This window comes from Pristis pectinata, chromosome 2 (genome assembly GCF_009764475.1).
Source record: "Pristis pectinata isolate sPriPec2 chromosome 2, sPriPec2.1.pri, whole genome shotgun sequence".
Lineage (NCBI taxonomy): Eukaryota > Metazoa > Chordata > Chondrichthyes > Rhinopristiformes > Pristidae > Pristis > Pristis pectinata.
This window is the reverse complement of record NC_067406.1, coordinates 74936501-74960317: the sequence shown is the minus strand read 5'-3', so window position 1 is coordinate 74960317 and position 23817 is coordinate 74936501. Positions and strand designations below refer to the sequence as shown.

At 39.2% G+C, this 23817-nt stretch overlaps 1 protein-coding gene across 2 annotated transcripts in view; it reads left to right on the top strand.

Moving 5' to 3' along the window:
- Nucleotides 1–19253, top strand: part of tbc1d19 (TBC1 domain family, member 19) — an 81769-nt gene extending 62516 nt beyond the window's left edge. For both annotated transcript variants that reach the window (XM_052042687.1, XM_052042693.1), the window contains 8 exons: nt 2770–2854; nt 3252–3296; nt 3637–3669; nt 10469–10578; nt 13123–13214; nt 15007–15122; nt 17001–17071; nt 18898–19253. In XM_052042687.1, the coding sequence (XP_051898647.1) occupies nt 2770–2854; nt 3252–3296; nt 3637–3669; nt 10469–10578; nt 13123–13214; nt 15007–15122; nt 17001–17071; nt 18898–18972 (627 nt within the window). In that variant the 3' untranslated portion in view covers nt 18973–19253. The remainder of the gene's footprint in view (nt 1–2769; nt 2855–3251; nt 3297–3636; nt 3670–10468; nt 10579–13122; nt 13215–15006; nt 15123–17000; nt 17072–18897) is intronic.
- Nucleotides 19254–23817: the final 4564 nt, after the last annotated feature.

The window sequence follows — 23817 nt, the reverse complement described above, 5'->3', positions numbered from 1 at the left end:
ATTTAACTTTACTTTGGGTAGATTGCCTAGAAACTTATCTTCAGTCAGTAGTGCTTAACCGTATATAGTCTTGTCAGTGCATTGTACACTACCTATGATGATCCTCGAGTTTTCCTAATAACAATGTTTTGGAGTACCATTAAGTAGCTTAAGAGTCATTTTGCAGCTCAGGAAGGCATTCTGGAGAATCTTGCAGGAATAATATTCCAATTTAATTAATGTATTTATTTTGTATTTTCTACTTTATATATACAGTAAGTAATGGTCAGGAAAATGTGGAAGTCATGATAAGGGACGGGAAGAATTTAACTTGGACCAGTGAGAACTGGTTACTAACTCAAAAAACCTTCAGTCCAATTTATTAAAGGCTTCCAAATGGGGAAAAAAGAGGTCTTGCAGTTATATTGCACCTTTCATTGTTTTGCATTATCCCAAAGTTCTTTACAAGTAATGAAATAATTTTTAAGTTGCCTCATGTGCAGTCTAGGAGATATGAGTATGAGAATGGCAGCATTGCTGAATCTATGAAGGTGTGATGAAGCATATGAATGTTGGTGCAAGTCCTGATAAAGGTTGTTGGCAGATGAGTTTTGAAGGTGTGGTACATTGAACCTTAGCCAAAGCCATGAGTTTAGTTGATAAATGTGACATTTGAAGATGCATTCAAAAATCTTTAGAACATGCGCGTGGTCTGATCTACTACCAACACTGCATTTAGGTCCTTATAAGATCCCCCATTGATTTGGGAATATCTCTGCCCCTGTCCACTGCCTTGATCAAGGTCTCCAGTGAAACATGCAAAAAAACAAGGTATCCAATATCTCCCACATTTGTGCCATAAATCTTTCAGCAAATTGCTCTCAGCTGCATCTCGCCTTTATGAAGTACAGGCCAGGTTTAAGCAATGAAGATTAGGTTTATAATGTACTACTCATTCATGAAATTGGACTTCAGTTTTTTTTTAAATACATTTACTGCATCACATGAAATGGGTAAAGGTTGATCATGCATCATGATCTTTGTGTCTATTTTCTAAGTGTATTCAACTTAGTGAATTCAATTTTTCCCTGTGCTGTGGTATTGATTCATTGGCCTTTATGTGAGCAAAAGTGTTTTGCATCATTGAAGTCGGAATGTGTTTTATTTGTGCTTACCCAGCAACTGCCACAAGTGGCCATGTCATAAATGGGGAGGATGCTATAAAAAATATTAAGTGTACATTACAGTGCATTAAATATAAATGTAATTGGGTCTTTGCTAATTTAATTGTGTAGTACACAACAAATGTATGTAAATAATAGTTTCTAGGCCATCACCTGAAATGAATTCTCAGAGAAAGTTTTGTAAGAAGGGAACCTTCCTGTGAAAGTACAGGTATAAAATGCATAGCTGGAAGTTTTTAGAGAGAATGAAATGTGAGTGTATCTGCAGTTGTACAGCTTGGCACTAATTTTTGTGGGGATAGTGTACATGGAGGAATTCTTGTCAGGTTGAGCTTTGAAGTCTGACTGAATCCAGTAACACAGGATGTCTATTCTAAAAAGCAGGTGCAAAAATTCTTTCTATCTTGATCTTAAACTTGTTTCCTCGGGGACTAAATTGAGTAGATGAAGAAAAATGTTTGATTGTTGTAAAATTATAATAGTAAAGTGAATATGTGTCTCGCACAAAATGAATCTGTGCCACTCGGTTGCACACCTGTTAAAAGACCTCCAATTTACCACATCTGCAGATTGGTTCTGTATAACAGAGATGATGGCTCTCCATTATTGGGAGGTTCAGATAAGAGGAAGAGACTCTGTTCTTCTGTGTGTTATGTGATTTTTGCCAGAATTTGTATTTAAAATTACATTCAGTTAATGTGAAAACTTACATTGAAGGCACATAATCTTTCCTACTGTAAACAGACAATTTCTAATTCATGTTGACACAAGAGACTCCAGATGCTGGAACCTGAAGCAAAAATCAAACTGCTGGAAGAACTTGGCGTGTCAGGCAGCATGTATGGAGGCAAAGGAATGGCTGACGTTTCAGGTCAGGAACCTGCATCAGGACTGAGAACGTAGAGGGAAGATGGCCAATGTAAAGTAGTGAGAGGGAGGGGTAAAACAGGGGCTGGTAAGTGATAGATGGAACCAGGTGGTGGTGGGGAATGGGCAGATAGAGCCACGTGGGGGAGGGGGAAAGATAGAGACAGAGGTTGGAAGAAGATGTGGAACCTTCTCTGTCCTCTCACCTCCACCTGACTCCCTCTGCCCATCATCCCTCCCTCATCTGGTTCCACGTCACCTTCCAGCCTCTGTCTCTATCTTCCTCTGTTCCCTCCCCTCCACCTGGCTCCCTCTGCCTAAATGCTTTTTTCTCGTGTTTCCAACCACTAGCCTCTGTCACTACCACAATCCCCCACCCCCACCCGGATCCATCTACCCATCATCCCTCCCTTATCTGGTTCCACATCACCTTCCAGCCACTATCTCTATCTTTCCCCCTTCCCATCTGGCTCCATCTGCCCATCATCTCCTACCTCACCTTGTTCCATCCATCATCTACCAGCCCGTCTTACTCCTCCTCACTTCACTTCCTTACACTGCCTTTCTTCCCTCTACACTCTCAGTCCTGATGCAGGGTCTCGATCTGAGATGTCAACCATCCCTTTGCCAACACAGATGCTACTTGACCCACTGAGTTCCTCCAGCAGTTCTTTTTGCTTCGAATTCATATAGTCTACTCTAACATTTAAGGCCTGTGTGCTTCCCTATTGATTCCTAGGTGCTGCTGTGCTTTTCTCGAGATGCGCTAGTTCTTGATCATTTCAACTACAGTAGTGCTTCACCTCCCAAATCATTTATCAAAGGTAAGAGAATCTGGTCGTTGTGTTCTCCACTGAAAATCTTAGCTAGACTGGCATCAGTCCTATCTTCCAATTTATATAATGGAGCAAATAATATAAATGAAGAAAACTGTTTCAAAATGTTTCATAAGGAAGTCTCTCACTTTCCAAACTTTACTTGCTGTCTTTGCACTAATGTACTGTAATAATAAAACCCAAATCATTTAAAACTCAATTATAATAAGAGTCTGCCACGGGCTTGTACAAATGTTCATATCAGAAATAGGTTTAACATTGACTTGTTGATTAAGATTAGGTCATTTGTGACTAAGAGCTATAGCAGTATTTTTTTAAAGCACTATGTTGCAATTGAAAAGTGTATTTTCTATTCACATCTAGCATTTATGATTATTTTTGGTAGGGAAACTTGCATTAGAAGATTATGCTGTTGTGTACCCTCCAAATGGTAAGTGTCATGGCAGAACTTCCTTGATTAGAAAATGTGCTGCTTACTGAAAAAGAAAGGGTCTTTGCTTTTTGTCGAGCTTGAATTTTTTTTTGGGGGGGGGATGATATTGAGAAGCTCGGCATTTAAATTCATGAGTATTAGCCGCTTGCTTTAAATTTTGGGGTATATTTTGATGATTTTCATGTTGTTAATTATATAATGGATAACTTATTTAAAAATTGCAAATTAATGCCAATATATTCCAGCTGCATCATAAGTCATTTGATTGTCTAAGAGATGATCGTAACAAAAAATCCATAATTTGTAATAACAAACTGAATATTCTTATCCTGTACAGGAGTAGTTCCATTCCATGGATTTGCAATGTATGGTGAGTAATGTTGCTCTTAAATATTAGATAAAAATAATTAATCAGTATAGTGTGTGATAGGCCTTTGGCACACTGATTAATTGCAGTCCATAATATCCATGATTCAGTCTTTTTCATAATATGTTACCTTTTCCTGCATTTTGTAATTTTGTTAAGGAGTCACCTATTTCACAATCCTGTGCTTTGTGGAAAGTAACTTAATATCATCTCTCCGTGTTTTATAAATTGTGAACGGGCAGCTGGTGCATCTCCTGTGGTTACATGGGGAAGTGCTGTAAGAAGAGGTGTAGTTGATGAAATGGAAGAGTGAGCCAGGGAGTTCCAAAGGGAATATCCCTTTGGAATGCTGAGAGGGGTTGGGAGATGTGGTTGATAGTTGAATCTGATTGAAGGTGGTGGAAATTATAGAAGATGATCAAAGAATGTGGAGGCTGGTAGAGTGCATGGCAAGGTCAAGGGCAATCCTAGCCTTAATATGGCTGAGAAGAGAGAAGGTGAGAGCAGAAATGCATGAAATGGATAATACACAGTTGAGAGTCTTGTCAACTACAGTAGAGGTGGTGCCATGGTTAAGGAAAATGGAAGACATCTCAGAAGCACTGGTGTGGAAAGTCTTGTTATCAGAACAGACAAACAGAGGTGGAGAGATTGGGAGAATGGAATGGAGCCCTACAGGAATGTGATCAAGCTGGCTGTGGTAGTCTTTATTTATCACTAACCCTTCTGATATAGAGATAGTGATGTCATGAAAGAGAAGGGAATGGAAATCCTGATCATGAGAAAGTGAGAGGAAGGTGTAATTTAGCAGCAAAGGTAATGACATTTTTGAGTTCTGCATGACTGAAGGAAGCAACACCAAAAGTGCATCAATCGGTTAGAAAAAGAGGAGAGGGAGGGGTGATGAGTGGAACTGAAAGGAAGACTGTTCCACAAACAGGCGGGTGTAGCCTAGGCCCACGTAACTTTTGGATTGCTGTGAAAATGAACCAGAATAGACTGTGGACTGAATAGGCTGCTGTGTTATCAGCTTCTGTGGTTTATAATTCAAGGTAGGGCAGTAAAAGACCAGCATCTTTGATCAAGTACTGGTAGCTAATATAATTCAAAATGAAGCTTAATAGAATTAATTACTTAATAGAATTAATTAATAGTATACAATTAGACAAGCCCTTTAGCCCTGTCAGAATGAGTATCTAACCCTCTGGCATTATAAAGATAGATTATTTTACATTTAAATTTAATGATACTTTTGCTGTAGTCTTACCCACTGTTTTAGAACATAGAACAATATAACACAGTAACGGACCCTTTGGCCCATGATGTCTGCATCGAATACTGTGCTGAATTAAACTAAATCTCTTCTGGCTGTACATGAGCCATATCCCTTCATTCCCTGCATATTTATGTGTCTATGTAACAGCACTTAAACACCGCTATCGTATCTACTTCCACATCCTCCTGGCAGCCCATACGAGGCACCTACCACTCAGCGTGCGTGCGTGCGTAAGGAAAAAAACTTGCCCGTACATCTCCTTTAAACTTCCCCCTCTCACCTCAAATGCATGTCATCTAGCACTTGACATTTCTACCCTAGGAGAAAGATTCTGAATGTCTTGTCTTTGGTTTGATTTGGTTCTTCAACAATAACGGTGTAGAAAAAGTTGCAAGGCTGTTCATGAGAGAGTTCAGGAAAAGCATAACCTGGCTAGAAAGAGACAGATTCAGGGATGGCAGACATTACAGAGAGCCGTAAAGAATACTGAAGTAGAAAGATAGATTTGGAGAGGGAATTTCAGAACATGAGAGAGATTTTAGTGAATATGTGAGTTGTGAAGATAGGGGAAAACTGTACCTAAGACTAGAATCAGAAGCGGAGAGTTTTGAGGGTGAGAGGTAGGTTGGAAGGAAATGAGGATTGTGGAAGTTGGGAACATGAGTTAATGCAAGGACAGAGGCGATTGGGAAGCAGGACGTGATGCAGAATGGGATTTCTTTGGCAGAATTTCAGATGAGTTGATGTTTATGGAGACTGAGTACAATATCGTTGAAGTGTTCAAATCCAGTGAAAAAGGAACTCCCATAGCCTTCGGCAGCAAATTGACTAATGGGATCAAAGTTAGCATTGAAGGTAGCTGGCTATTGAAATGGAGGTAGACACTTGGTCAAAGAGGACTGCAAGGTTATGAGTACTTTGGTGCAGCTTCAGACAGTTACAAGGGAGAGGTAACAAATCGGTGGTGGGGACTGAAAATAATAATTGTGGTCTTCTATAGCTTAGTTCAAGAAAATTCAGATATGACCAAGGTTACATCTCAGAATATTTTGGGAGGACACAAATGACGGGATAAAGAGACACAGCAGAGAGGTAGTAACTTGTTGGAAAAACACATGGTTGATGACCCAAGGAAAAATATTCAAGTGAAAAAGAGAGGAGCTGAATCTGGATCCTTGAACTCCTGAGCTGAAGATTCTCAATGAAAAGCCATTGTCAGTGATGCCCCAATTGCAAACAACTGGATAAAAGTGGAAGTCAAGAAGTGTTGGTCCCATTCAGGCCAATAACAAAGGGAAGGTGTTGGTGGAGGACATTGTTATTGACGTTGGAGGCTGCAGAAGGAGAATGAGGATAGAAAATGTAGCATGGTCCTAGTCTCAGAAATTGCCATAAACTGCTGTTTGAGGGGGGTGGTGGGGTGGAAATCTGATTGCAGAAATTCAGACAGCTGAAAGAGGTAGAGTTACAGAACTGAGAACTTCAATGTGGAAAGAGGGTGAGAAACGGGATAATAGTTAAAAAAAAATCAAGGTTATGTATTTTTTGCAAGGCTGAAGACAGCAGTGCAAATCATCCAGCAACTTGTTGTGGATAGTTGTTAATTTGTGCATAAACATTAGCAGGCACTGTGAACTTGACAGATAAATCTAAAAAGGAGGGGGGCCATAAGTGATGTAACATTTTTGCAACAGGGAACATGACCCTGTATGTTCAAACCATATTTGACTGTGAATGGTTAAGTTTATTGAATATAAACTCTAAGCTTGAATCTGTGATTTGAGGAAATGGTGGCCATTCAATAAGAAATAAGATTTAAGAAAGCGTGATTAATTTTGATGTGAAGATCATTAAAAATATTGAGATGGTAGTGACTGAGAAAATTAACAGTGACAGGAACTCCAATAGAATGCCAGGGCTGAATAATTGGAAAGCAGGGAAGGTGATTATTTGCACCTTCTGTATGAATCTTCGCAGCAGTATAGAAATTGAAATATCGGCTCTAGTACCATAATAATCACCAAGAAATTACTGGTAAAATAAGGACAAGTTCACAGTGCCTGCTAATGTTTATGCACAAATTAAAAACTATCCACAACAAGTTGCTAGATGATGTTCACTGCTCTCTCTTCAGCCTTGCAAAAAAAAATTGTTTTCCTCTATCACCTGTTTGTGTATTATGAAAATTGGTTTTCTGACATTGGCAGGAATTCTTATTTGGTCAAATTGTTTGAACCCTGGTAAAGATGTATTTTATATCCCTGAAGTAACTCGACCATGGAAATTTGGAAAGGGACAATGGAACTATGGTGTCTCATTCCTTTGGTTCTTAGAGACCTTGTACAATTTTACAAATTGCTTTCTTGCTTATCCTTTCTCACTCTGTAACTTTCACCTTTCTTTCCTATTTTTCTTTCCATATCTAATTTGACTCTGATTCAACCTAATTCCTTCTCTGTTGCTTTCAGTTTTCTCTACCCTTTAATTTGTTTGGAAGGTAGGCCGCTTGACCCAATGTATTCACAAGGCTCCTTGTACTCCACTGATGTTGCATAAAAAGCAAACTGAACACACTGAGGTTAAAATATCCAGTTCCTGAGCTAATGCGCACTTAAGACATAATTTTAACTTATTCTGACATTGTAAATCAGTGTCCTTAACAATGTTTTGAATGCTGCATTGGATAAAACAGCATTTCCTACAAACGACCATAATCTACTGTGGTGATCTGTTTAGTTATGGGCAAGGCAAGGTTGGTGATGAGAAGTTGGAGCTCGCTGCTGAGATTGAAGAAAGCTACCAATGAGGAATCTGTGATGTGGCCTCACTTTTCCAAAGATCGGTGTAATCATGTGCCTACCATAACTAGCACCCAGAGGCCTGGACCATTGATCCAGAGACTTGAGTTCAAATCCCACAGTGGCAGTTGGGAATTTAAAATCATGTAATTAAATAAATCCTGACATTAAAAAAGCTACTACCAGTAATAATAACCATGAAGCTACCAGATTGTCAAAATAAAATGCATCTGGTTCATTGATGACCTTCAGGGAAGGACACCTTCTGTTCTTACCCATTCTGGCCAATATGTCACACCAGACCCAAAGCAATTAGATTGACTTTAAGTGCCACCTCATTTCAGGGGCAGATGGTTTGGGGTATAAATACCAGCTTTGCCATTGATGTTGCATACTGTGATTAAATAAATGAGGTTAGGGGAGTTTAAAACTAGAGGGCATAAGATTAAGGTGAGAGAGGAAAGATTTAAAGGGGACCTGAAGGGAAAATTTTTCACACAAAGGGTCACATGTAAATGATTCGATCTGCCAGTTGAATTGGTAGAAGCAGGTATGATAATGTTTAAAAGACATTTGGACAGATATATGAATACGAAAGGTTTGGAGGGATAGGGGCTAAACGCAGGCAAATGGGACTAGCTTAGGTAGACATCTTGGCCAGCATGGATGAGTTGGGCTGAATGGCCTGTTTCCGTGTTGTATAACTTTATGACTCTAATGGGGGGGGGGGGGGGGATAAAACTGGTGTCCAACAGTAGTGATATTATCAAACTCTCTGACCAGCCAATTGGATTGAAGAATTCTGATGTAAAAAGTCAAATAGTTAACTAACATGTTGCAGAGGGTGACAAAGATTAGTGCATATACATGAGATTAAAAATTATTATCTAATAAAAAATTTTACTTTTAAAATTCCATGTTTTTTATTATTAATTATTCTCAAAGAATGAGGTATCTTACATCTGTAATTTTTTTCAGTCCCAGAGATATAGTTCTGTAATTATGGCGAAGAATGCCTTTTTAAAAACTCATAGAGCAATGCCTGACTTCATTACCTTTTACAGCAAGAAATAGTTAAGTAGTTGCAACTCCTGTCAACTCACTAATTTCTGTACTGATTATACTAGATATGGTCATACAGTGGAGCCTCTGACGACACGGTGTTTCTGACAGCAGCTTCTGGATTTCCAGAGTTCCTGTGTTTGGTAGCAGATGTGGATTCTCCAGAAGGCTCTGTCAGATTGCCTCCATTATAGACATAAGGGCTCATAGCCTCACAGTTATTCTCACTGCTAATTCAGAACCATCATTATCTTTATTTGGCTGTTAATGGAGAATATGGATTTTTTTCCCTGACCATACAAAAATACTGCAATCCATTCCTTGAATAAATGGAATGCTGCATTTGCACAATGTTGGGTGATGTGGTCCAATATTACAACATTTTGTACTAATGTGGCACTTTGTTTATTTTGAAACCTAAGATGTGTTGGTTGTTTCCAATAGTCGTCATATTTTTCAGCTGATCCAGCTTTAAAATTGTCATGTGACTGAATCCTGTGAGGGGGAAGAAATAGGAACAATTGAAAACGGTTTTCGTTTAATTGATTTTAGTCCAACTGACTCTGGGAAGAGCTGCCATAAAGCAATGCAATCAGCTTCTTGCCACTCCGGTCACCACCTCCTTGCTACCCTGCTCATTGCTCCAGTCACTGATCCACTTGTTGCATCTTCACTGCTCCGTTTCCCCCCCCAGCCCCTTGCCAGTTCTCTGCCCACGAGTTCTACACTGGTGTTATACAATGATAAAATTATTTCCACCAGAAATGATTTCCAGTGTTATACAGCAATAGACCTACACCCTTCATATAGTGACAGACTTGTGCCCAGCAATGAGGTACCGCTGGGTCTAAAGCTGGATGTGAACCTGGGTCTGGACTAGGGATCCAGAAGATTAGACCAGGCCCAACATAGTTGCTGGGCCTCTAGCACCTGAGTAACTCATCCCAGGGTGCCTGGCTCAAGACCCAGTTGTGCCCTGGCATAGGCTGAACCGAGAGCCCTAGGGACCTGTGGTCAGGAGGGCCACCAGAATCTAGCACAGGGAGGTAGCAAGGGGAAAGAAGTCCTGCGTTTAGTATTTAGCTGCAGCATCTACAGTGTTTCTCCTGGTCCCCACTTATTTCCTATCACAACATTATGGGCTGCTCCTTTTGTGGAGTTAGGGCTGCCCCGGATATTGCTGAAGATTGTGCACTTGGTGCAAGGCCAGACGGAACAGAAGTGAGCAGAGCAGGTGCAGCGAATGTGGGCTGTAGAGATCCATCCCATAGACCAGATAGATCCCACGTACCACATGCTTGTGCTCCATGACATTAGTAGAATTGTTCTAAAATATATTTTTAAAAAATGCCTGTTAAAATGCTGCTTTAAATTTAAACAATTTTGAACTTGGTTATGCAAATAAATGAGTGGAAGCTTGAACCATACCATCATTTGGAAATCTGCACAATTTGATTGCAATTTGCACCTAGAATGCTGATTGTGTCCAAGGTGGAGGTTCTAGCCCATTCTGTGTATTTGTTTTAACTATTATTACCAGGTTAGGATCACAGTTAAAGATTATTGAAGTTTGTGCTGATGGCTCTCAATTTATTTCTGCTCTGCAACGTGGCACTTTTCTTTGTATTGGTGTTTTTATTATTTTGATTTTTGTATTTACATGCAGTTGCTCCACTCTGTTTTCTCTACCACGAGCCATCCAAACTGTACCAAGTTTTCCGTGAGATGTATGTGAGATTTTTCTTCAGGCTTCATAACATCTCATCCCATTCCTCGGTAAGTTCAGGAGAGGCATGAAAGTTAAATGAGGAAATACTCTTTTATCCTTTCTGGGAACTTGGTTTCAGTCAGTAAAGATAGATTATATGAAAACATATTTGCTTTTTTTATATATTTTCTTTAATGATACCAGTGCCTACTCATTATGACTTTAGTCCACATCTTTATCCAAGGATTAAGTAAAGAGAAATAAGAGTGGAAAAAGGTGCCAAAACTGAAGGAAATTGACCTGACGATGACATCAGTGTGGGAGCATGAAACTTCCAGTTTATGTTTGTTTCTCAGAGTATCACTGGGCATAATTTTGAAACTTATTGATCAGTTTTAAATGAAATGAATGGGCAGCAGCAGTCTGAAGACAACTGGGAGCCAATCTATCTTTTAGCTGTATTACTTTTCAATATCCCAAATGCACAGTATATAAGGTGATGTTAAATATCTCTAAAATCTATGTCAGTACTACCTTTTCCTTCTACAAGAAAAGTAAGCTCCACAATGAAATTGGTTAGACATGATCTGCTCCATCTGCAATCCTGATTCTTGCTGGTCAGATCTGGTCCTTTCAGATGATTTTTTTTTTGTTTCAACACATTTTAGTTTATTTTCTGTTGTCTTAAGTTTAACATTTTTTCATAGGATTTGGTACAACGGAAGTTTTTCTTTGCAACATTTTGCTGTACTCCATTCTAATTCATAGAAATACAGACAGCACGTCCAATTGTGGCTTGTTTTCTAGCTTCCATATTACCACAGCTGGGGGGTGTGGGGGTGGTTCCTGGTTTCAAATTTGCCAACGGTATTTTCAGGCATGGAGTTGGCTTTCACACATGGGAATGACGTCCAACTCTCCTCCTTTGCCACTCTCAGTGACTAAACTTGTTAGACTATCAATCAGCGTGAGGTTAAATAGGTCATAACTTGTGGCAAATTTAACACTGTTCCTTTTGCATCGATTTAATCAGCTTCCTTGAGCCTCTGACACTGACTTAAACTTGACTGTTCAAAACCACCAAACCCAACCTAAGTTTCAGAGCCCACATTATCAAGGCTATTAACTTCTAGCTGTATATCGTCACTCAATTCTGCTCAGTTTTAAATTTGACTTTTGTGGACTTTATTCTATTGCTTACTTTCTGGTCTTCAACCTCCATATTCTTCAGCTTGTTAACATGACAGCTACAAATGTAGTCGTACTTGCATATCATTTCTGTCTTTTAAAATCCACACTTGTTGTCTCCAACTTATTAAATTTAATAATTTGACCTCCTCTTTAAATCCCTCCCTCTCACAGCTCTGGCCTTGAAATTGATATAACACGTTAAAAATGCTGTAAAGTGTTGTTGTGTGTCATGCCTAGGACTGTTTTGGTCATGGGCCCATGGCAGTAAAATATTGATTGACTTTTGCAAACAAAGAAAAATACAGCAAATCCAGAACTAGGATTTAGTCCTGGGGATTGGCAGTAGAGGAGGAACCAGTCTTCAAGACCCCAATCGTGGCCTAGGAATTGAGGGAGACATTATCTAAAATCGGGAATCTGGGGTTAAGGTGCCAAAAGATCAGAGCCTTGGTGGTGGATGGGGCATTACCTGGAGATGAGAGCCTTTTGGGGGGTGGGGGGGTGGTGATGGATAGAGAGAAAGGGTACAGGGATGAGAGCCTTTAGAAGATAAGAGTGTGTTGCAGGGAGCCTGGGTTGCATAATCAGTGCCCAGAGACTGATTCTGCCCAAAGAGATCAGGTATATTACAGAAAGTAAAAGGACTTGCTTAAGTTGGGTTCCCTGGACTGGGACATGCTCCAGGAAACTTCCATCAAGTAGTGCACTGTTTTAAAAGCATGGTTGTTCCAGGTGTGTTTCAGGAGCTCACTGTGTAACAATGTATACTAACTTCCCAGGTAATGCTTCAAAGGAGTTTTGCATAGGAATTTTAATCATCCCATGCCCATTGAATCTGGAATGGCACAATTCAATTTGGAAATGGTTATACTAGTGCTCTACTTCTTCAAAACAAAACTATTTTCTGGAGACATAGCAGTGAGAAAAATAGTGCTGTATCTGAATTTCTAGGCTATTTCTGGAATCTTCTGTAGCTCTGCATTCCCTTAACCTTTCACCCCACCATTGGATGAGGGAGTCTTAAGCTGTGAGGACAATATCCCTTAGTGGAAACTTCCTAAAGTTCTAATCCATCAAAAACTTTGCTTCAACAATCATAATTGATAGTATCTTTGGGTTATTGTATGTTTGAGAATGTTTTGTATTTTTGAAGGTAAAGTATAATTGCAAGCTATAACTAAATATCAAGATGAGTTGAAGAAATTCCTATCAATTCTAGTTGAGTAGTCCATTACAATTTGGTATTTGGCTGTGTTGACTATTGAAGGGAAATTGGCCAAGAATTTTGAGAACTTGATCATTTTTGAATTATCCATGAGATAATAGACAAATGCAGTTTATTGTCTGACCTGAAAGCTAAATCAGTTCACATTGTATTAGCTCTGGGTTTTATAAAATCACTGTTAATTATGTGTCCTCAGGGAATTGTATCACTTTGTCTGGTGTTTGAGACGCTCATTCAGACGTACCTTCCTCAACTCTTTTATCATCTGCGTGAAATTGGAGCACAACCGTAAGTGTTAACAACTTGTGCTGAAATTTCCATTGTACTTTTGGAAAATACTCTTGGGCTAAATAATTCTGAGTATGTTTATTACACTTAACGTCTTAATACTTTTAACAGTCTTTGCTTGACAAAATAGAGCTTGAATTTCCCACTGATTTATAATGTGTTTCCAAACTGGACCACTTCTTTTGGTCCCTTCTGTTCCTTTATCAGGATACATAAAAGGAAAATCAATTAAAAACAAAATGGGAAAATCAATTATGTTCTGTGGTTAAATGGCAACTTTCAAGTTGGAAGAGAAATTTAAGGTCTCTGCATCAATGTAGTGGTTGGGGCAATGATTTGTTTTTGCAAAGAGAAATGCAGTGAAAAATCCTACGACACTGTTGTTGATTCTTTTTACACCATCCATCTATTCCTGTATCCAACCCTTTTAGCTCTTGTATTGATAGATTCAGACTGGAATACAGTTTCACAAATGACAGCAACCATTAATGTGGATAATTATCATCTTTTAAGAACAGATATTGAAGCATTGAATTTCAGCTGGGACTCTTCTAAATCCTAATGTAAGCAGCAGCTGAAACATGACCTTTTATGTTATGTTAGCAATTTACACCTATTCTCATGTGTTGCCATCAATCTTTCATCAAAGTTAACAGGAAAACTGCTCCATAAGTTACAGCTGTGAATATCGTAGGTTGCTAGGCACTGAAATCACAGTCATATGTAGAGCTGTTGTTATCAACAATTCATGCATGCTACCAGCATCTGGATGGAAAGTGAATACTTGCAGATTGTTTTTGAACAACTGGAGGAAAATAGTTGGAAGTATGCAACAGGCCTATCAGCTTACCAAAGGACAATTACATGGATAATATTTTAGGTTTGGAGTCTTCATCAAAATCCAAACCAAAAACAACTCAGTCAAAACTTTCTGGCCTGCCTCGGATTAATATTCTTGTTGATACCTTTTCTTATTGGTGTTTTGTGGAAATTAGCCTGGAAAATCCTAGTGTAAAGTGTTTTGGTTTGTGTAAATTTTCAGTCCAATTTCCTTCCAGTTCTCTTGTCACTAATGTATGTCTTGCAGCACACTTTCTTTGGACATTGTAATGATATTTCAATATTTTAGAGCTAGTTAGACCTCTGAAGAAATTGCCCACTTTTTTGACCCTCACCAATTTTTCCCAGTATCCCAGCTTACAGCCATGCATACACAAAAAAGCCATGAGTACAGTACCCCAGGTGACTTGCGTTTTGTCCATCCCTGCTCTCCTCCAAGCTGAGACTTGGAGTAGTGTCCTCCAGTCACTGTACTGAGGTCAGCTAAAACCTGACCATCAGACCTGAGACTTTTCTGATCTGCATGGATTGCAGGTAAAATTGCTGAGCCACTGGAGAGCTTTACTCATCAAGTGTTGGACAAATATAACTTTTAGGGAAAAAAAACACGATGATGCCGGAGGAACTCAGCAGGCCAGTTAAGCATCTGTGGAGAAAAGCAGGCGGTCAATGTTTCAGGACTGAAGAAGGGTCCTGACTCGAGATGTTGACCACCTGCTTTTCTCCATGGATGCTGCCTGGCCTGCTGAATTCCTCCAGCATCATCGTGTTTTTCATCTAGATTCCAGCATCTGTGGTTCTTTGTTTCTCTAACTTTTTGAATATTCTGTTATGCTCTCAATTTTACAAGAGACTAAAATAAGAGGAATTAAAACTCTATCTCCTAATTTTTCATTTCACCTGATGTTCCTCTACATTTTCATCACATTCAATGTTTCTCTTTCTTTCACAGACTTCGGATATCATTTAAATGGATGGTACGTGCATTCTCAGGATACCTAGCAACTGATCAACTCTTGTTTCTTTGGGATAGGATTCTGGGATTCAACTCGCTGGAAATTCTTGCTGGTATGTGTATTTAAAAATATTGTGAGATATTCTTTTTGCAATATGACACCTACTTCCTGTTTAAGATGCCTTCAGTCAGTTGTATTTGTGAGTTACTGTCAGCAGAGGGAGGTACAGCCTTCATGGTTCTTTTGGTGGTTTCTGAGCACATCCTTTGAAAATTCCTGATGGCTCCGAATGTTTTGAAAAATGTTCACAAGATTAGACTGCTAGGTTTCAAATTAAATTTCCAGTTGCAAATAGTACTGTTCCTTGCCTTGCTAAACATTTTTATTTCTCCCTCTTAAAACTGATAAATGTGTTTATTTTAGCACCGTGAAGTAGAAATTGTTTAATAAAACATGAAAACCAACAAACTGCAGATGCTGTTGTTGAATGTGACTGACCAAAGCTGCTAAATGTAAAAGGTTTTTATTCATCATGACAAACAGGCATTCTCCTCAAGACACTCTCAGTAGTCTCCCCAAACTCAAAGTACATCAAGTTTTTATACTCTTAAGAGCAAAGATAACAGCAGGTGATTCAATACAATTTCAGCAGCTACAATGGCATTCTTTACTTCAATATTTTGTGTCTGACAACTGGTTCCATTGAATTACATATTTATAATGGGAGCACACAGTAACTGTCAAGACACCTCTGAATGTTCAAATGCCTTTGCTGGGACAAAGTAATTTGCATGGATGGTCCAAAAGCTTCTGAGGACAGAGAACCCAGAAACCCAAAATTAGTGTTGTGAGGGCTGACTCTCTGAGTACACAAATATCCCAGTTATTGATTGCGCAAATATGCTCATGATCATATTTGATGTGCTAAGTGATAAAATACAAGCATCATGTTGCAGCCAGTGTCTGACACCAGGCTTGATGTAGGCCAATTAACATAGCCCCATTGTAGTATGTTGGGCTGATGCAAATGAGAATGTCTCATGGTCATGTAAGTTTACAAACCATACCTCTTGAGCAGCCAGCCTCTTGCTTGTGGGCCAGTGCTCTGTAGACAGCAGTTTATTTGAAAAGTTGTCCTTTTAATTTCAAGCTGACTACTGCTTGCAATTTACATTAGAACTGAAGACTGGTTCTCGTTTGAATTAATGCCTGCTATATCCACATAATTCCATAACTTCTGAATAATCCCTAACACTAGAAATCTGAAACAAAAACAGGAAATGCTGGAAACGGTCAGCAAGCCAGGCAGCATCTGTGGATAGAGAAACTGAATTAACACTTCAGATTGAGATTGTGTCAAAAAAATTATTTGTAGTTTTATTTCTGAGCATGTTACCAGCAGTGGTGTTCACCTGCTGTGAACTGTTACTTTGGGCAAGTTGTATCCTGTCGTGCCTTCACAAGCAGCTCATCCATTTTAACAAGACCATGTTTGTGATCATTAACCTCGCTGGATCTAAGGTAATTCCTAGAAATGGGGACAATTAAGATACTGTGAACTTCTGCTCTGCTCTTTGTAATCAATAGTCTCCAGGGCAATTTTGACCTTTTATGAAACAAAGTACCTGACACATACAGTGGCCAAGGTAACAAGACTTTTCATATTGATAATTAAATGGAAAAACAATCTGAATGTGAAACAGGAAATCCCATTTTGAACTTGTACAAACTTCACTCCCACAGAAATGCAAATCTGTAGCAGGAAGCAAGTGTGCAGTTCTGAACCATTTTTACTCTGCTGACTTAACTTCTCCTTAATTGGTTTGCATAGATGGAAATATTTGGATATTTATTAACAATTGTGTGATTGGTTAAGTTCAGGGATTAAATACATGAGTCAGAATGCTACTCATAAACTTTGGCTTAGACATTTTTAGGTACTGCCCTGGAGAAATATTATCTCTGTTTAAAACAGTTTATTTTATTTCAGTGCTGGCAGCTGCTGTATTTGCTTACAGAGCAGAAAACCTAATGGAGGCAACATCACTTGCTGCGGCTGAAGTAAGGTGTTCTAATGTTATTTTGGGGCCACCATACTTTGGACGTAAGACAGCGCTGCACAACCCTTTTGAGGGTTTGCAATCAAACGACTTCTGAGGGCCACTCTTGAGAAACCAGATTTTATTTTAGTTGTATGACACCAAATACTAATGTTTTCAGTCATATGACACAGTTCCCATTGGTCTGTTCACCTTGCTGTTCCACCAGTACTGTAACCCAGTGTTACACATTTACAAACACATACCCACATGTGACCCATGGGCCATATTTGGGGTGGGGTGAGAGGAAGAGAATAGCTTTTGCACTGGCACCGCTCATAGAGCTGCTGTCTCACTGCGCCAGAGACCTGGGTTCAATCATTGACGTTGGGTGCTGTCTGTGTGGAGCTTGCATGTCCTTCCTGCGACCATAGGGGTTTCCTCCTATATCCCAAAGACGTGCAGATTGGTAGGTTAATTGGCAATTATAAATTGTCCCTAGTGTGAGTGGTAAAATCTTGGGGGGTGGGGGGTGTTAATGAGTATGTGGGGAGAATGTATAAAAAAAATGATTTAAAGTAAATGGTTAGTTGATAGTCGACATGGACTTGGTGGGCCAGAGGGCTGTTTTGCTGCTGTTTCTCTCTGACTCTGTGTTTCCCAATCTCACCCATGCACTTGGGAAGAAGTATTAATGGGAGGTTATGGTGTCTCTTTCCAAAGGGGAGGAGAATCAGAATCAGGCTTTTGTTGAATGCTTTCTTTTTGAGGCCAGCTGGCAATGACCAAATTGCAAGCATTGTACTGCCTGAGGAAGCCAATGAAACTAGAAAGGAAAAGGGTTTACATATACTTGCAAAAACAGTCAAGAATATAGATAGAGCAGTGAGCTGTATTAGGTCATTAGGCAAGAATTTGTATAGGGGAAAAACTTGAAAGATGGAACAACACAATAAATCATCAGGGTGTAATTCAACCAAGGAGCACTGTTCCTATGATTTCTCATGTTAGATAGTCGATTTGATTCTACAGCCTATGTGGGAAATAATAGTTTCAAGTTTGAAGATGACATCACTGAAGTAAAAGGCCAAAAGTTGAACTGCTCAGGGCCTTTAATAGAACGTTATCCGAAGGGAGAAGGGATCCTTTAGGATGGGACTTGATTACTCTGTTTATCTTGCGTGTCAGAAATTTGATCCAATTTGTTGCGGATGGGGGCACTGTGCATTATAAGTGTGGGAATACAAGGCACCACAGGTCTGGTTGATTTCCATATATGGCATGGGTGCTCAGTAAAAGAATTTAAACAAACTTGACATCTTTCATGGGCAGATCATGAGGCATTGCTTCTACTTGATCCCTATATTTACCCTCGATTCCTCCTATGCTAATTTCAAGGTTAAGGAATATAGTATTTAATCTGTCTCAAATAATAATGTATTCACCCTGCTAACTGCCCTTAAACTGCAAATGTTTCTGTTATTGCTTTTAACCATGGTAGTTTTCATGTTTATTGCTGTTCATGCACCATTTTCACCTGGATGAAGCAGGGTTCATTTCCAAAATGATGCAAGGTTGAAAGCTCAAATAAAGTAATATACTAGGCTTTCAAGTTATAGAATTTTATAACACTGATATTGTTTAGGAATATTGAAATGTTTAGATTTTTATATCTAGTAGAGAAATTAGAATATTAATATTAAATCTTTTTTTTAATCAAAACTCCGCGTAAGGCAATGAAACCCACATAAAAGAGCATCCTTTTGCTGTCTATCTGATTTTTAAGTATACTGTTTGCAGCAATGAGTTTTTGTATATTTAATCAGCGTATTTTTGCTCTTATTGCAGGCTGTACTTGCTGATCTTTCCACACTGCAGGTCATGCCTCTTCTACAGCTTTTCCTGTTTGCTACTTCTAATTAACCAATATTATTTGAAAAGCTCAGAGATTGATATGTGTATAGTCACCTTGCCAATTCTTTATCACACCTTAACAGTATGACGGTGAGCTAATAGGTGCCTGCATGAGAAAGTAAAATAAATTTGTACACCTGAATGATGAAGTATTTTTTATTTAAGTTAATGTAAAAATTAATGAAAGACATTATTTATGATGAACCTTGAATGATTGACAAAAATACCGGATGTATAATTAAGAATAACACAATTGATTGTAAAATAAAAAATAAAAGTTTAAAAACTAACTGATATTTGTTTAATATTATCAAATTGTAGTTTGAAGCAGTAATGTTTTACATCAGTTAGCGAGTAGTTGGTGAAATCCTCCCATGCTGTTGTTATCATCTATATCATGCATTTTTGCTCTTTGGTTCACTCTATAATTTGTCTTTACAAACTACTGAGCAAAATATTTTGTAAAATTTCATTTCAAATTCTAATTTATTTTATAATATGAATAAAATACTTTTTTTTATGGAGTGGACCAAATACTGTAAATGTGGCTTGAACAGAGCTATTTTAATTAAAAGAAAATAACTGTTGTGTCCTTAAAAATGAATTCCACAATTTAAAAACTATTTGGTTTGAAAATTAATGATATATAAACAAAATTTGTTTCATTGGAAAACATGAACAACCTTTAAAGTTATTTTCATTATATTTACATGGTTGTTTATGAATTGATAATTTGACCATGAGCATTCAGTTTGGTGACTCGGCTGTATGTGATTGGGAGCCATTGTGCTGTTTGGAGAAAATTCTTACATGTGGTTCTTTTATGAGAAGTTGAACAGCATGGAAACAGACCCTTCAGCCCATGAGATTGCGCTGGCTATCCAGCACCCATTTATGTTAATCGTACACTAATCCCATTTTCATTATCACTATGTTTCCATCATCTTCCCCCAGATTCTACCACTCAACCCCACCCCAGAAGCAATATACGGTGGCTGTTTAACCCAACCTGAACGCCTTTGGGATGTAGAAGGAAATCAGAGCATCCTAGAGAAACCCACGTAGTGGCAGGGAGAACATGCAAACTCCACAGAGGCAGCACTGGAGGTCAGGATTGAACCCAAGTCATAGAAACTGTGAGGCAGCAGTTCGATTGCCTGCACCACTGTGCCACCCACTAGACTTGCGTGAGTCAGAGTTGTACAGAGCAGAAACAGGCCCCTCAGCACACTACATCCTTGCTGTCCTTTTGCCCATTTACACAAATCCCATTTGCCTGCATCAGGTCAATATCCTTCCATGCCTTGCCTATTTATGTGCCTGTCTAAATGTCTCTTAAATGTAGTGATTGTATCTGACCACCGCCTCTTCTCGTAGTGAATTTCATATATAAACCACTCTGTGCAAAAGAACTTTCCACTCAAATCCCCTTAACTCCTTCCTCTCACCTTAAACCTGTGCCCTCTTGTTTTTGATACTCCTACCATGGGAAAAAGATTCTATTTACCCTATCTATCCTCATAATTTATATACCTCCTATTAGGTCATCCCTCAGCCTCCCGTATTCCAGGGGAGACACATCCAGCCTATCCGATCTCGAAAGTCTTCCAATCCAGACAACATCTTGATGAATCCCCTCTTGCACTCTCTCCAGTGCAACCATATCCTTTCTATAGTGTGGTGAGTGGAACTGCACACAAAATAAGTGTGATATACTCAGTGTTTTTTAAAGTTGCAGATAATGTTCCAACTTTTATGTTCTATATGACCTATGAAGGCAAGCATGCCACATGCTGCCTTCATCACCTACGTTATCTACCTGTGTTGCCACTTTCAGGGAATTATGGATTTGAATCCTAAGGTCCCTCTGTTCATCAACATTACTTGGTGCCCTACCATTTACTGTATATGTCCCATCTTTATTTGACTTCCCAAAATGCATCATTTCACACTTTTCGGGATTAGCTTCCATCTGCCAGTGCTCTGTCCAATTTTCCATGTGATCTGTGTCCTGCTGTAGCCTTGGGCAAACTTTCCTCACTGTCCACAACACCAACTCCAATCCTTGCAATACGCCACTGGTCACAGACTTCCAATCAGAAAAGCATTCAACCACTGCTACCCTCTGCCTCCTATCATCAAGCCAATTTTGGATCCAATTAGCCAGCTCACCTCAGATCCTATATGCCTTAACCTTCTGGACCAGCTTACCATGTATGACTTTGTCAGATGCCTTACTCTAGAGTGTATAGACAACATCTACTGCCCTGTCTTCATCAATCTTCTTTGTTACCTCCTCAAGCCATATCCTGTATTACAAAGTAAAGACCTTTCCTGTTCATGTTATACTGAACATTTAGAAATGATTATTTTCTTGGGCTTTTGCATCATAGGATAAGTTAACATTGGAATACTAGAATTGATAGTTTGTGATGATTCAAATTACTGGAAACATAGTGCTAAATTTTCACCACAACACATTTTCAGGAATTTTGACACTTCTGGCATGTGAAGTTCTTGAGTGGGTGGGTTCAAAGTAAAAGATGTTAAAATGTATATGGAGTTCCCAAGATCACAGAGTGGGATATCTATTTTTCCTTAAATTTCTCTGAAAAATATTTCTAAACTGACATTTTGATAAGCAATCACTAAATTCTACAAAAATAAAGCTAATAATTGTACTAAAATTCAGCTATCTCCACACCAATGAGAGGATGTATGCCTGGAGAGTGGATTGTGTACTTGTAGGAGCGATGTAATTGAAAATCATTTCACCATCCAACTCTGTGAGAATTGCATAATTTGGCAATATTTATCATGATACATGATTTCACGCAAGTGATGTTTAGGCCACACATAAAATGATTTCATTTGTGCATTGATATTCGCCTTTTTTTAATTCTTGGAAAATACTAAATGTTTCGCATTTTAGGCAAATTGCTGGCCATTCAGAGGGAAACATGTTTTTTTAGCCCTACATTAATTGCAGCTGCATGAGTTAAAGGGCCAGTCACACTTCAGTGGTCTGTGTAGGACAGTCCGGAGACTGCTTCTTTACACTGCAGTGGCTTTGGATAAGCTGCACTGCCTTTACTATACATCAGCTGCTTGGTATTGGTGCTTCTGTGGTGATGTCACCAGATGCGTTACACAAGTTGGAGCTTGAGTACAGCCATTGCAGGCAGGGTGGATGTGCCCAGAGACACTGAGGGAGGAGGAGAAGGTGGTTCTTCTCTGTGGACCCTATTCTCTATTCTGCAAAAGTGCTGAGGAAGCCATGCCCCTGTCTCCATACTCTAACGAACAATGCAGCTGGAGACAAAATTTTCAAAGTTAGCAATAACAGTGACGTGCAGCTCACCATGGGCATGTTATGGTCAATGTTGTATATCCTTGGAGTTCCTGTGACTTTTATTCTTAGTCCAAGTTATCTGCCATATTGTCAGCCACCCTACGTGGAGGTTTGGATTTAAGATAAGATATCTTTATTATTCACATGTACATCGAAACACACAGTGAAATGCATCTTTTTGCGTAAAGTGTTCTAGGGGCAGCCTGCAAGTGTTGCCATGCTTCTGGCGCCAACGTAGCATGCCCACAACTTCCTAACCTGTACGTCTTTGGAATGTGGGAGGAAGCCGGAGCACCTGGAGGAAACCCATGCAGACACACAGGGAGAACATACAAACTCCTTACAGACAGCGGTGGGAATTGAATCCGGGTCGCTGGTGCTGTAATAACGTCACGCTACCCACTACACCACCGTGCTTGCACTCTTACCTCCTGTGAGTAGGTTTTTCCCTCCTTGACTTGTGATTCCTGTCTGTGTACAGTTACATTAAACCAATAATGAGAGAAAACATATAACCTGTACAAACCAATCAACTGACAGCTTGCTCTTTGTCAGTGCCTCCCAATTAGGCTTGCTGGACCTCATTTCCTCCTGTATTGAAGCCAGTTGGTAAAACACTGGTCTCCTTCAAGCAAAAAGAACTGCTGGAGGAACTCATTGAGTCAGGCAGCATCTGTATAGTGTTACAGACTAGGTTACTATTGGTGAATGTCCCTTTAAGATAGGGCATTGTGTGTGTGTGTGTGTGTGTGTGGCGTGCTTACATCAACAGAAGATAAAGGACGTTGTTGAAGGAGTCAGAGAGAGAGACACACACCAGCCTGCTAGTTTCTCTATCGATGGATGAGAAACAATAACTGTGTCTGTCACTACAATCCACGTATGGATTATTTGGAGTAATCCGGTGGAGTCCACTTTGTCGTTAACCTGTAGGAGGGAAACCGGTATTTGTGTGGATGGCCACGATTCAGATGCATTTTGGGGTGAGGAAGTCACTACCGAGTAAACACTGAGGTGTCGTTTGGGTTCCATTGTGGAACATTTGGATTTCGTAATTACTGTCTATTTTCTCTCTACATTTACTTCTTATCTTCAGACAATGGTGGTTGTTGAAGAAGCCTTTGCTCATGTTTCACCTTGTGGCCTGCTGAAATGAACTTTAATAACCATTCCTGGACTTAGAGTTTGGGACTTTGCCACACACACATGATGAGTTTAGTTTTGGGGTTAATGTTCAAGGTTTAACATTTTTACTTCTAACATTCTAACATTTTTACTTTTATTTTTCTTATTATCATAAGTAGTTATTAATAAAGTAGGTTTTAACAGTGAATCATGACTCAGTGTGTTACTTTTGTTGCTGGTTTGTAACAGTAGGAAGACGGAATTACAGTCCAGATGAAGGGTCTTGACCCAAAATGTCGACTTCATTTCCCTCTGACCCACTAAGTTCCTCCAGCAGTTTTTTTTTGCTGCAGATTCCAGCATTTGCATTCTCTTGT